A 13,405-nucleotide genomic window follows, 5' to 3' on the forward strand; every position below is an offset into this window, starting at 1 on the left:
TTATGACTTTAAAACAAATATGGTGAAATCTGACTTATTCGAAAAAAAATATCTGCTTACCTCTGAATTTTTTCCTATAGATCTTCTTGTCTCTTCTTCTAGTTCCATTTGTCTCCCAAGGTGGTTGTTCAAAATTCCTTCTTGAAGGGCTCTGGCCCTCTTTTCCTGAGAGCGCTGTGTCTGTGTTTCATCATGTTCCTCTTCAACCTACAGTAATACAACTGCTTGCATCTCGAGAAAAATCAGAGCTAGCAATACATCTTCCCACTCTCCCCAGAATACCTGAAAAGATTTTTGATTCCCCACAGCTATGACAATCCACCTATAAAGAATAAATTTTAATTTTCTTCTGAAAATTTAAGAAGAAGAAATACAGGATGTTTTGTAGTAATTTTGAAAAAAGTCAGGCTTTGCCTGAAATACAAATGAAACCTACATTCTGAAAAAGAAAAAAAGGATTAATAAACTGCAAAGCCAAAAAAACCCAACAAAACAAAACAACAACAGACCAATTGTGAACCAACTGTTCTCTACTGCCCTCAAAATTTGGCAATAGTTATCCAATGCCTCTTCCATGAACAAAGCACCTCCTTCTCTAGGCATACTGGAATACAAGTGAAAAGAAGCAGAAAAGAAAGTGTTTAATTCATTATTTAATATACCTGTTTCAAGAGCTTTCTCAGTGTTTTTATCTCCATTTCTAAATTCCTTGAGTGTAACTCAAGTTTCTGTTTCTCCTCCCTTTCTTTACAATATTGATCGTCTTTCCTTTGCAGTTTTTCTCTCATTTTCTCACAGAGCACTTCTACTCTGAGTCTCTTTGCTTCTTCTTGTTTCAAAGAACACCTGGGATTTAACAGAGTATTTGAGAAACAAAAGCACTGATACAAAAGTAGATGTTCCACATGATGAACTTGCAGAGACAACTCAAACCATAAAAAAACATAAACGTTTCCAGATTCCATATTTTTACTGTACTTTTCAACTTTTTAAAGAATTCTAACTTCATTCCATTGCCCACGGTATCAGTTGTACAAAATACGGAAATAAACCATTGATTGATTTACCAGTTTTTTGTAAGGTTACACAGGGAAATGCACACTAGTGTGTACACTTCCATCATAAAAAAAATAAATCCTCTTCATATTAAAGCCATTATGTTGAAAAAGGAGTTTGTTGTCTCATCGGATCAAAGCATCATAAACTTTTACTATGGTTAACATACATTTTCTTAGTATACTGAGCCTACATATTACGGATTCAGTGACTAGAAGTAATACTGGTGAATCAGCACGCCACTTATCTATGCCAACAATTTTTCAGCAGCCTTCTGTAAGGCTGCCCACAGACAGAACAAGCAGCTTCTGTTTACTCAAGAAGGATGTCAGTGTTCAAAACCAGATTCAGAAATGCATGGGGTTTAAGCTGAATACGATTAAAGACAGGTTTAAAACCTCAGTGGATCTACCTCTGGGAGAAACTACAGCAATTTCATTTTGAAGCTGACTTACAAGGAAAGCCTTATGGAAGGTCAGCTTCTTTACCAACTGAAACAATCAGCAATGAGCACTGACATGGTAAAAAACGGTCCACGGTGTGCCCACGGTACCCAAACAAGAAAGCAGCTTTGTATTTGGTCATTATTTTGACTATTTTTTCCCATATATTCACAACAGTGAACAAGAAAAAAAAAAATCAAGTGTCAACGTAAGGAAAGAACTGCCAATTGAAAGCCTGCTTTAGAAATTCTGCAAGACAAGAATCAACCACCACTAAAATTACTTGAAAGACTGACAGAAACATTTGTATTTGAATGGCGTATATTGCAAGGAGAAAGCTTTACATGTAGTTTCTAGTGTAATTTCGCAAAAAGTGTAACTTTTGAAAGTATAAATTTAACGCTGCTTGGAGAATTCACTTAGAATGAAAATACTACTTCTTTATACTTGACAGATGTTTGAGGATTTTGAACACCTGCTGAAGTCAAACCCAGGCCAAGCTGGCACCGGCCTCTCTTCCTCGTACCCCCCTCCCCCGCGCTGGGAGGCCCAACTCCCCCAGGCCCAGCTCCCGCAGCCTCCCCTCACAGGGCTGGTGCTCCTGCCCCCGGGCCAGCCTGGCATCTCCCTGCCGACCTCACACGGACTGGGCAAGATCTCCTGGGCTGGGCGGCCAAACACCGGGCCCCGGGCTCGAGACACAGCTCAGCAAGCCCTGCGGAGGGGTGGGCACTCACTGCCCCCAGTGCCCTGGCACTGCTGCCCTCCATACAGCCCAGGCCGCTGCGGGCCGCCCCAGCTGCCAGCTCACGGTGGCTCCTGCTGAGCTCGCTCTCTGCCTGGGCCGCTCCCCAGCCACGCCGTCCCACCGGGGATCACCACAAGGAGATCTCCCCTCCCAGGCCAGGGCTCTGCAGTTGTCCTTGCTGAACTGCCTACGGTGCCTGCTGGCCACCCCTGTCTGATGTGATGTCAACAGCGATGAGAAACCTCACGCCTCCGGGTCTAGCTCAGGAGTGTGGGGAAAGGGGCAATCCCAAACTAGACCTTTCCAACAAACAAACAGGTAAGCAAACAAATGCTCTAAGCTCTGGTCTGACTTGCACTGGGTGGAGTTACCAGAAACCCTAGTATTATAGGCCCACTGAAGCCGCAAGGACAAAATGAAAAAAAATAAAAAATCCAACCATCTCTCAAATCTCTCTTATAAATCTGATTTCCCCATACACACTCTCTTGTTCTCTTCTCTTGCTAGAAAACAAAGTTAGAACAACATCCAGAACATCGTATATGGAGCTGATATCCGGACATTTTTCCCCTCTCACATTATGTACCTCATAGCATAACTGGCCCACGGGATTCAAAATACCCAAACCCAAAAGACTGGAAACTTCTCATCCTGTTGCCTGCACCATCAGAGTCTTTCGGAACAAAACCACTGACAAGATAATACATTATCAGACCACAATTTACATACTTAAGGCTTTGGATATCCCTTTTCCATTCTGCTTCTTGGTGAGCCAATATGGATTTCAAATCTTGAGTCTTCTCCGCTCTGAACCGTGACTCCCTCTTTTCATCTCCCAATTCCCTTACTTCGAGTGAGAGAGCTGTATACTGATTTGTCCCACGTTCTAGTCTCTGTTCATATTCAAGAAGTATGTTTTGCAGTTTTAACAAAGTAGCAGAACCTGGTTTGAGACAGAAAAGACACAAAGCTGCACAAATACTGCCCAATGTATAAGCTGTTCAATGCTTTGCTGCATTAGGTGCAGGTGGCAGGTCTCGGTAGCGGGAAGGTCCCTGTGAAAAGGAGCCAGGGGTCGTCCCGTGCTGGACATGGACGGTTTCGATGGACCCACCGCAGGGCACAGCTGAGCCTCTCAGCCGTGCTGGCAGCTCCTCAGGAAAAACAAACGTAGGAAAGGGCGAAACCACCACACGGGCAGAGAAGGGGAAAAGCATGTGAAAACCAGCCCCGCAAACGAACACCCAGGTCAGCGAAGGAGGAGGGAGAGGTGCTGCTCCAGGTGCCAGAGCAGAGATTCCCCTGCAGCCCCTGAGAGAACCATGCTGGAGCAGATACCCACAGCGCAGTGCTGCGCAGGACCCCGTGCCAGAGCAGGCGGATCCTTCCCGAAGGACCTGCGACCCATGGAGGGCCCAGGCTGGAGGAGATTTTCCCCAAAGGACTGCAGCCTGGGGGAGGACTCACACTGGAGCAGGGAAAAGGGACGAGGAAGGAGCAGCAGAGAGAAACTGCTACGTCCTGACTGCAGACCGCAGCCTCCCCGTGCTGCCTGGGGAGGTGGCGGGGAAGGAGCGCAGCAGAGCTTGAGCAGGGGGGGTGCCGACGTGTCCTTCTCAGGTTTGGGGTCTTTGTTTCTCACTATCCAAATGTATTTTAATCGGTGGAGTCTGTTTGGCCAGTGACAGTCACTGGGAAGTGACAGCCCTGCCTTCACACTGACCCACAAGCTTTTTCACCCCGTTTCGTCAAGGAGGGGCAGTGGCAGCACTGGGCGGGGAGTTTGGCCTTCGGCCAAGGTTAACACTTGCCTAATGAAATTTTAGCATAGTTTAAGAGCCCTAGTAAGTGATGCTTATGTTTATATAATGCCGTGTGCATATATGCAAGCATCTTATGACAGTTGAAATTTGTTATATATATGTACTTACTATTTTTAAGCAAAGCCATTATTTTGCTGTACTCTTTGTCATTAGCTGTTGAGGGGTGTGCTGGTTGTGGCTGGGATAGTGTTAATTTTCTTCACAGTCGCTGGTACGGGGCCATGTTTTACAGCTGTGCCGCAAACAGGGTTGGTAGCACGGGGATGTGTTCCTTATGGCCCAGCAGCGCTCACACAGAGCCAAGGCCTTTTCTGCTCCTCACCCCACCCCACCAGCCAGCAGGCTGGGGGTACGCAAGGAGCCGGGCCGGGACACAGCTGGGACAGCTGACCCCAGCTGACCCAAGGGATGTGCCATGCCACGCGGCATCATGCTCAGCATATAAAGCTGGGGGAGGACGAAGGAAGGGAGGGACATCCAGAGTGATGGCACTTTGTCTTCCCAAGTATTTGTTATGCGTGACGGAGCCCTGCTGTCCTGGAGATGGCTGAACACCCGCCTGCCCATGGGACGTGCTGGATGAATTCCTTGCTTTGCTTTGCTTGCGTGCGTGGCTTTTGCTATTAAACTGTTTTCATGCCGACCCATGAGTTTTCTCACTTTTCCCTTTCCGATGCTCTCCCCCACCCCACTGGGGTGGAACAAGTGAGTGGCTGTGTGGTGCTTAGGTGTTTAGGTGTGGCTGGGCTTAAACCACATCAAGGGGATATAAAGAAGAAAAAGCTCTTGCTGACTTTTGATGACCGCATTAGAAGGAGCTGAACTGTACTTTGCAAGAAACTGCTTCTCCAGCTCTGACTAGACAGAGAACCAATGATAACGTAAGGCACATCGGCTGGTAATGCAGGCAACATCTCAGGTTAGGTGACAGTTTCACAGCTTTTGAGGGGGATCTCTAGTCACAAAGAGATACTATATCAAAATATGAAATTAAAATACTTAGGAATGCATACAAAGAAACCATGTTTTAAGGGGAACTTGTAACAGCTGAAGACGGTGACTTGAAAACATACCAGTATGATCCACACGAAGCTGTTCTAACAGCAGCATAGCCTCCTTGTAGGTTGAAGTTCGTAATTCCACATCCTCTGAAGTTGGGTCAGATGAGCGAGTTAAACCAGGGTCATCAGTTACTTCCATTGGTATGCTGACCTACAAAAAATACAGTACTTTCTGTAATTCCACTGTCTAGTATTACAGACCATTCCAAATGCATGAATGATTCATTCTCTCCTTCACAGCCCACAGATTTGTCTCAAATACAATCAAGCTGCATACCAGCAGCAATTTGTACATCTGGTTGATCACTACATAAACACTGCTCCCACCTAAGTGATTAAAAGCTGATAGAGACTGCTTATCAAGAAACTAGTTTTACAGTACCTCGTTCCTTTCACTCCTGGTTGTTGCTGCAGGTCTAGAAAACAAGAAATATATTTCAGTACTGAAATGCTTACTTTGCATTATGAATAATACCTACAGTTGCTTTGAAAACTTAATTGCAGAACTGAATTAAACTAAAATCTGGTATAGTAACTTTGCTAGATATAGTTCAAGACTGAAACAATTATTGTGTGCTATTAATGTCTACTGGAAGGCTAATTTTTCCGCAAGATATTAAGCAAATAGTTGAAATAACTGTTCCCTAAACTTCACGCAAAGTGACAGAAATCTTACAGCTACAGACATGTAGCTATACGCTTACGTGCATTCCCTGTTTAATACCAGGGGTTTAGCTCTCTTCAGTACCGAGAATCCTTCTCCTACAGGTCAAAGAACTGTAATTTTGGATTCTCTGGTGTCCTGGGTCTGGCTGGGATGCAGTTTATTTTCTTCACAGCAGCCCACACAGGGCTGTGTGTTAGATTTCTGACCAAAACAGTGTTGATAACACACCAGATTTTTAGCTAGGGCTGAACAGTGTCAACAACTTCTCTTTCTCACTTTGCCACAACCCACACAAGTAAGTTCAGGGTGGGCAAGAAGTCAGGAGGGTACACAGCTGCAAGAGAAAAGGTGGAGCGGGGAGCAGGGCAAAAAAATCCTGAGATACCTGCAGTGAAAGAGTGATGTTGCTTTTCTGTAAGTCTCTCCTCGCCCTTTTTAAACACATAAAATACTTCTATGCCTGTGCACACACTCATGTAATTTATCAGAATTTGTGCACAGTAACCTTATCATTAACTTGGCCAGCATGCTCAAAGCACTCTAAACAAAAGCGAAGTGTTTGTCAACACGAAGTGCACCAGGTAGTGTGGTCACAAGATAGAACAAGAATCTTCATATGCATCAGGTTTACAAAAAGCCTCAACACACAACAAAACCTCAAACTTGCCTCTAGCTCTTAGGTCAATTTACATCATTAAGTAAGTTTTGTTTTCAACATTCCTTTTATGCATACCTTCCTTCATCCTCAGATGTTTCACTGGAAGTGCTATCATCCCGTACTTGACCATGATTGCCACTGGAAGAGCTCATCTGCTGATGAGCCTTCTGCTTTGAAGGCTGCCTTCTACTTTTCTTTGCAACTTTGGCATTCAGGGCAATTTTGCTGCATTAAACAGAAAGGGGAAAAAAAATAAATCACCAAGTGAGCAGGCTTACAAAAAATATTTCTGTGAAACAGACATAAGATGATGTCCAGAAACGACTGAGACAAAAAATATCTACTATAAAAACACAGACTTGACTGCAAAGATCGTGGAAGATACCCAAGTACTTAAAACACCTGCCCCTAGGAGTGAGGGGGACACGTGGAATCTGAGCTAGAGCCAGGTTAAGCTGGAATACCTATAATATCCATGTTACAGAAAGCATCTAGAGCAGAGATTCCTTTGAAGGACAGACAGGAAAAAACTCCTGCTTTAGGTTTACATAAAAATACGTGTGCCTTCTTTAGACTTTTGAGATTCGTTTGGTAATACCATCTTTTCCCCTCTCCCGACAAATATTAACTTAATGAAAAGGAAAACACCAACTGCACGGAGATCACTAAAATCACCTAGAAAAGGGAGTAGTAGCAAACCCCAAGTTCCTACTTTTCTTTTCTAGGTGGCCATTTCCTACAAAAATAACTGCTTTTTCCAGTCTTCAGTTCTGGTTTTGAAGATGCATTTTGCCTCAGTATTGACAAGGAAATCACAGGAATTTGGGTGGGGGTTTTATTTTTTATTTCCTTTTCTTTTTTTAGAGCAGGCAATAGATTTGAATATCGTGAGCGTTGTGTTTTCTAAAAAGACATTTTCTTCACTTTTTGAGAAGCAGTGGACTACTCACTATGGCTTTCACCACTGAGGAAACTACTTCACCTACCACAGTATTAGAAAACCTAAGACACTTACATAGTACTACAAATAAGAACTAGAGAGTATTTCCTTAGCTTACCATTTCATTGGCATTTTAATCAATTTTGAGCTCTCCTCAGATGAAAAATTCTTTTTGTCTTTTTCTTCTATAGTGTTTTCATTCTCCATTTTCAAACAGTCATTCTTCCTTACAGTAATCTTTTGTTTCATTTGCCGATTAGTGATGTTGTCTGATGGTATATTTAATTTACCAAGACATTCCTGTTTCGCCACCGCCTGCACTTTTGAAATTCTTCGTTTGCTTTTTTCCTTCTCAACCTATAAAAAGAAAGTTAAGCTTCATGTATTTCTTAGTATTTCTAAAAGACAGAAACACCACATCCAAGATTGATTAATTCAGGGTTTACCCCTGAAATAATATAACATTAGAGAAGCCTTTTCACAAAATTACACTACAAAGCGTATCATGTCATTGAAAGTGCTTTGAATTCACTCATGATTAAAGATAACAAGAATACAGCCCTTAGAAAGAAAACAATAATGTCTCTTAAAACATGAGAACAACAATGAAGTGAAAGCATTACTGATGGACAAAGAGTTAGAAGGACTGCACAATGTCAGTTGTAACACCACCAGAAAAGAATATCAAGTGGAACTGTGCTGGGCTCCTGCTCCCTGAAAAAGGGAGGAACAGAAAAAAAAAGATCCCAAACCCACAAACACAACTGGTTTCACAGGAAAGAGGAATTTTAGTGAAAGGCAATGAAGACACACCACGCAGATATCACAGCACATGAATTATTAGTCAGGACCCTGTTCAGAAGCTATTTTCATTCTTTGATTCAGAATCAGAACCAATAGAGTTCTATGGACACAAGGGAAGGAGTTTTCCCAGTTTCATTAATTTCACCAAGCAGCTGCTTTAGCTCTGCTGTAACGTTTTTAAAACTTGTTTTCAATTTCCTCTTCTCATTTTCAACCCACATTCTTGCATCTCTTTCTTTCCAAGGTTTTGGACTTAGAACTGCTTGTCAGCACTGTGCAATTCCTCATTTTCTGCTGTGAAATTTCTGATGTGAAAATTTCTGCCTTATCAGTGTGATTTTCATGTGCTGTTTTTTCTATCAAGTTGATAGTTTCTAAAATATATTTATCCTTAAGTAAACAGGTACAGACAGAAAGATTATCAAGAAAAATTACTACAGTTAATCTATGCAATTTCTGTTGCAAACTCATCCTATAATAGAAATAAGGCATTTTGAAAGCCATTTTCATTACAAAAATCAAGGGACACTAAATGAAAGGTTCACTGCACACCATCTTCTTAACAAGAGAAGGACTCAGAGACAGCAGTTTCTTGGGTTAGGTTTGCCTAGGCATTAGGGTTGCTTTTACCTTTTAGCCTGCTTGCTTGCTGTAACTGCCGGCATTTGTCACAGAGCATGTTTATTTTTCATGTTTTATTGCTTTAATACCGTTTTTCATTAAAACTGCCAACATTTTTCTCACCCACCCTCCTCCCTCCATCGCACTCTACCGTCTGGCATTGTACAGTCCCCGGCCACCTAAGCTAACCCAACGGGAATGAACATGACAAGCTTCTTACCGTTCACCACACGGAGAACTGGCTAAGGGAGGATTATTTCTTCACCCAAGCTTCAGAAATAATAAATTCCACTCCAAGGTGCAAAGGAAAGGATTTATTAGGGAAACCTGCCTGCTCCTGCCCTCATCCCAGAAATCAGGAACCCAAGACTGTAACGCAGCCTTCACCTACAGGACTCTCTCTTCAGCAATATTCACAGACTGGTAAGTTTTTCTTTACCTTAGTGTATAGTACAACTTACTGAATCAGACTGTAATCCAAAATATTTGGGCTTACATACCTGCACCCCATAATATTCAACGGCATCCTTCACGTCGTCTTTTTCAGCTGATGATGACATATGAAAGGTAGATCCCGAGTTCTCACCTGCAGTGAAAAACCACACATTTTTATAACCAGCATGACTTAACACTACTTATTTACACCTAGAGTGCATCTTGAATCATCCTACTTGTGACAAAAATCTTAACATAAAATATATCCCCTCAAATTTGTGCACTCCGAGAGAAGATTATCGTAACACAGATTTAAGATGCATCTGGGTGAATTCCTTTCTTCCAAGGCATTCTACTTTTTAATGTATAAGAGAAATTTGCTGAAAATCACTACATATGGTCACAAAGAGGCCATTCCTGTTTCTTAAACATGCACAACCTCTCTCTCATACATAGATACACACCTCTGTATCTCTGACACAGTGTGCCACACAGTATTCCTCCAGCAATTTCAGTTTCCCTATGTGTTGCGCACAGAAAATCATGAACAACAAAGTCACAGGCTTGAAATCTTTAAGACCCCAGCTTTATTCCTTGCACGACACAAATGTGTCTCTAGACATGGATCTAGACAGAGTATTTCAGTCAAACTGCTGCCCCATCTGTTCCAGAAGACATGGACGGGCCACTGAATGAAAGACAGGCTTGTGAAGTGTGGAGAAATAACCCATGATCCGGATGTTTTTGCTGTTGAAAACTGGATTCCATCCTCTCCTCTCTCAGAATTTCTACGTAATACTGGACAGGTCACAAACTCCTCGGAAGCAGGCACTCACTCAGTCTGGGCTCCCCATTATGGGGTGCCTACCTTGAATCTCTGTTATATCTGAGAACTGGACTCCAGATAGTTCCAGACACAATTTAGAAGCAGCAACTCATTGTATTGTTTGTGTGGAAGGCACACTGAACGTTTTGAAGGAACAAGTATTCAGAAAGAAACAAGTCCCAGCAGGTCAAGTGTGGCATCTAAAACCAGAGATGGATTCTTTTCACCTTAATCACTCTGCATCTCCTTTCCTGCTCCATAATCCTATGGCTTCTACCTAATAGCCTTTCAATACACAAAGCTTCGCTGCTGGAGAGGGACACAACATTCTTCCCACAAGAAAAGCGAGCAAGACAGGAAGAACATAGATAAAATCATAAAAATACAAAAGGGTCCGCTATTTATGAGTCACAAGGCCAACCTTACTCTTGGCATTTTCTCCTGTAGGTGACTCCTTTTACAAACTTTCATTGTCTACGTGCTACTCCTAGAAGCCTCTGCACCCACGTACAGCAGCGGGTGGTCAGTCGGTCAGACAGACGGGGCTGCTCCTACTCTGCTTCCACAAAGGTACGCTTACCAGATTTCTTCTGTCACTTCACCAATGTTCATTCAGGTCACAAACAGCAAAATGCAGGCAGCTTCCTACCATACAATTTGATATGTGCCATCACCCCCATCACGTAACATGGGCACCACAATTTTGCTTAGAAGATAGACTTCAATATTTTGTGGATGCAGGAGAGCTGTGACACCTCTCCTGTCTGCACAACACAGACTGAATAAGCTTTTCTGCTCAACTGTATCTGCCTGAAAGCTGGGTAAAAGCAGACCTGCGAGCACCCAGGGTTTTGTACTGCCCTAATAAGGATGCAAGTCACATTCTCTGTTCAGAGTACGTAGGTGCCTTCGTCTTTTGGATTCTGTTTCAGAGTGCAGTCACTTTAAAATTAGGTGCCATGCTGCTAGAATGAAAAGCAACCCTAACTCCTGTTCAGCCTTGCCCATCATGGTCAACAGGAAAGATTTCAGCAGCAGCTATTTGAGCCTGAAGTCTCCCTTTTTAGGTAAGATTTTAACAACATTGGAGCCCCTAAGAATCCTTTTCCACAGGGTTTAATCAGTCTTGACATTTCGGTATGATGGGTACAGAACAAGGAAGAAGCAGGAAAGGTGAAAGGCTACAGTGTTCTTCTACCTGCAAAATTCCAGTTCTCATCCTGTCAGTAACTCGAGTCAGTAATTATTTTTCCAACCACTGGAAAAATAACTCAAAAAACATCAACTAAAAAGCTAAGGACTTCTCCCATTAGCTGTTGCAAGTAAAATTTCTTCTTTTCTTGGAGCAGTAATTCATGAGTCTATTTTCTGTGTTACTGGCTTCTGTCAACACTGTGAAAGAGGATGACTCCTCATTGTCAAGGGTTCTTCACTTTTAGCACAGGGAGAAATTCTTAGTTAAAACACTGGCAGAACCCTACTCCAAGGCTTCTGAAGAGCCCGTCATTCAAAAAAATGTATATAAAAAATTCACAGGGTAAACCAGATTCCAGTATTTTTGCCTGTCATTCCCCCACCTTTTACTCTGTCTGCTCTCTAGCTAGCATTGAAAGATGACTTCTCGTCATCGTAGTTCTTTCCACTTAGTCTTTACCTCTCCACTCTATTCTGAGACTTCCTTCTTCATAAATTGTACATAATGTACATAACGACTTTTTGCAGATTACAGTGGACAGCAGCTACTTTGCTATACAGAAAACATGAGAACACCGCTATTTTATTTTGACTCAAAAATAATTTTAAGAATTATTACTATGAGTCAGTAACAAAGTAAATAGAATGGGAAATTCCAGCTCTCACTGAACATTTAACTGTGAAAGATACTGTACCCGTTCTCCAGATTTATGAAATCAAGTTGGCAAGGATGCCATTTCAACCCTTTTAGAGTCAGAAATATTTGTGCTGCAGGAATCATGATGCTTTGCTGAAGCAACCTAAATTCCTTAAACCCAAATCCAAACATAAACTGTTTGAAAGAAAGAAATTTTTGCATCTACTTCTTAGCACCTGACCTTCAAGATAACATATGGGTAAAAACCAGCATGACGCAAATGAATAAAGCCACAGAGGAAAAACAGCTGACATGAAACAAGCCATGAAAAGGCAACCGTTCCTTTCTGTGTTTGTAAAATTGTAACGTACTGGTCCATTATGGGGCTACACTACACATTACTGTGGAATACAGACATAACGAAAACTCACGTTTTAACTGAACAACCTCTAACAAATATCTGTGTGCCTTACCAGAACACTGTGCAAAATAAAGGGCAAAAGGGGACCTGTTGCTTACCCATTGCAAACACATGAAAGGGAGAAGAGCGAGAGGAGAAGGAGGGAGATACTTCTAGAGAGAAGTTACATCTCTATTATTGTCCAAAGAACAACAATACTTTTTTTTTTTCTTCCCCTAAAGCAAAGATGCCAAAGAACTTGGAACTATTTGTATTCTATACTTAGAAGTTACAAGTCCGCTTACTTTTCTGCATATCTGTTCACCTCTCTCTGGTTTATATTGTCAATAGCCAATTGTAGAAACTCTAAAACCTGAGTGGCAAATTGTTTCTCATCATTAACAAGTGTGATTAACACAAAATACAACACAAATTATCAAATATGCAAATTAAAAAACATTAGAACAAAGACATTAAAAACCCATTAAGGTTACATATCCTCTCCCAAATACGTAGCCGACCAGCTAGCCGCCTCAACTTTAGCCTTGTTTCTGAAGAAAAGAGAATTCCTGAAACACGCTGACACTAATTTCCTCCCATCTTGTCTCTCTTCCTCACCTCCCTCCCCTGCCTCTGAGCCTGCTGGTCATTTTCCATGATACAAGAGAGGGAAGTCTCAGAGGAACGTGTTTGTACATGTTTCAAAACAACTGCCAGGCAAGTAGAGAAAAGCCAGGCAAGTAATAATTCCTGAAAACTACAGCTACGGTACGAGCCCAAGAATTACCCTTTGTGGCTCACGGGCAGCTCCTGGACAGCCTAGCCTACAGATCCCTAGCCTGGAATCAGCCACAGCACATGCTCAAAGGACCAAGACAATCAGGAAGGGGGGGGGGGGGGGGGTGAGCCACGGAAAGAAAAGCAGACTTCAGGACTGCCTGAAAAGGGGAGATGACAGCAAGTACGGTGTAGGAAGCGTACATCATGGAAGGGTATGGACAGTGCTGAACAGCAGACTAGAGGAGGGAGCAAACACATACACCGAGGTATATTTCAGCACACCTTCTGCTCCCGGGATGCCTTGCTAGAGCC

At 42.5% G+C, this 13,405-nt stretch overlaps 1 protein-coding gene across 1 annotated transcript; it reads right to left on the minus strand.

Annotated features, from left to right (window-relative positions):
* Positions 1-3,200: 3,200 nt before the first annotated feature.
* LOC308054228 (uncharacterized protein) lies at positions 3,201-11,883 on the minus strand. Its single transcript, XM_080366675.1, has 5 exons — positions 9,322-11,883; positions 7,515-7,753; positions 6,532-6,681; positions 5,514-5,547; positions 3,201-5,282 (listed from the first exon to the last, which is right to left on the minus strand). The coding sequence occupies exons 1-5, from the start codon at positions 9,379-9,381 to the stop codon at positions 5,070-5,072; spliced, it is 696 nt and encodes a 231-aa protein (XP_080222801.1). The 5' UTR covers positions 9,382-11,883; the 3' UTR covers positions 3,201-5,069.
* Between the last annotated feature and the right edge of the window lie 1,522 nt (positions 11,884-13,405).

Source organism: Falco punctatus (genome assembly GCF_963210335.1).
Source record: "Falco punctatus genome assembly, chromosome: 16".
Taxonomy (NCBI): domain Eukaryota; kingdom Metazoa; phylum Chordata; class Aves; order Falconiformes; family Falconidae; genus Falco; species Falco punctatus.

Bases quoted from the DNA above. Each gene is read 5' to 3' on its own strand.
- LOC308054228 (XM_080366675.1), bottom strand. From the start codon at position 9,381: ATGTCATCATCAGCTGAAAAAGACGACGTGAAGGATGCCGTTGAATAT. The intron at 6,682-7,514 runs GTAAGCTAAGGA...TGTTTAATGCAG, and splicing joins ATTAAAATGCCAATGAAATG to CAAAATTGCCCTGAATGCCA. The intron at 5,548-6,531 runs GTATGCATAAAA...CTTGTTTTCTAG, and splicing joins ACATCTGAGGATGAAGGAAG to ACCTGCAGCAACAACCAGGA.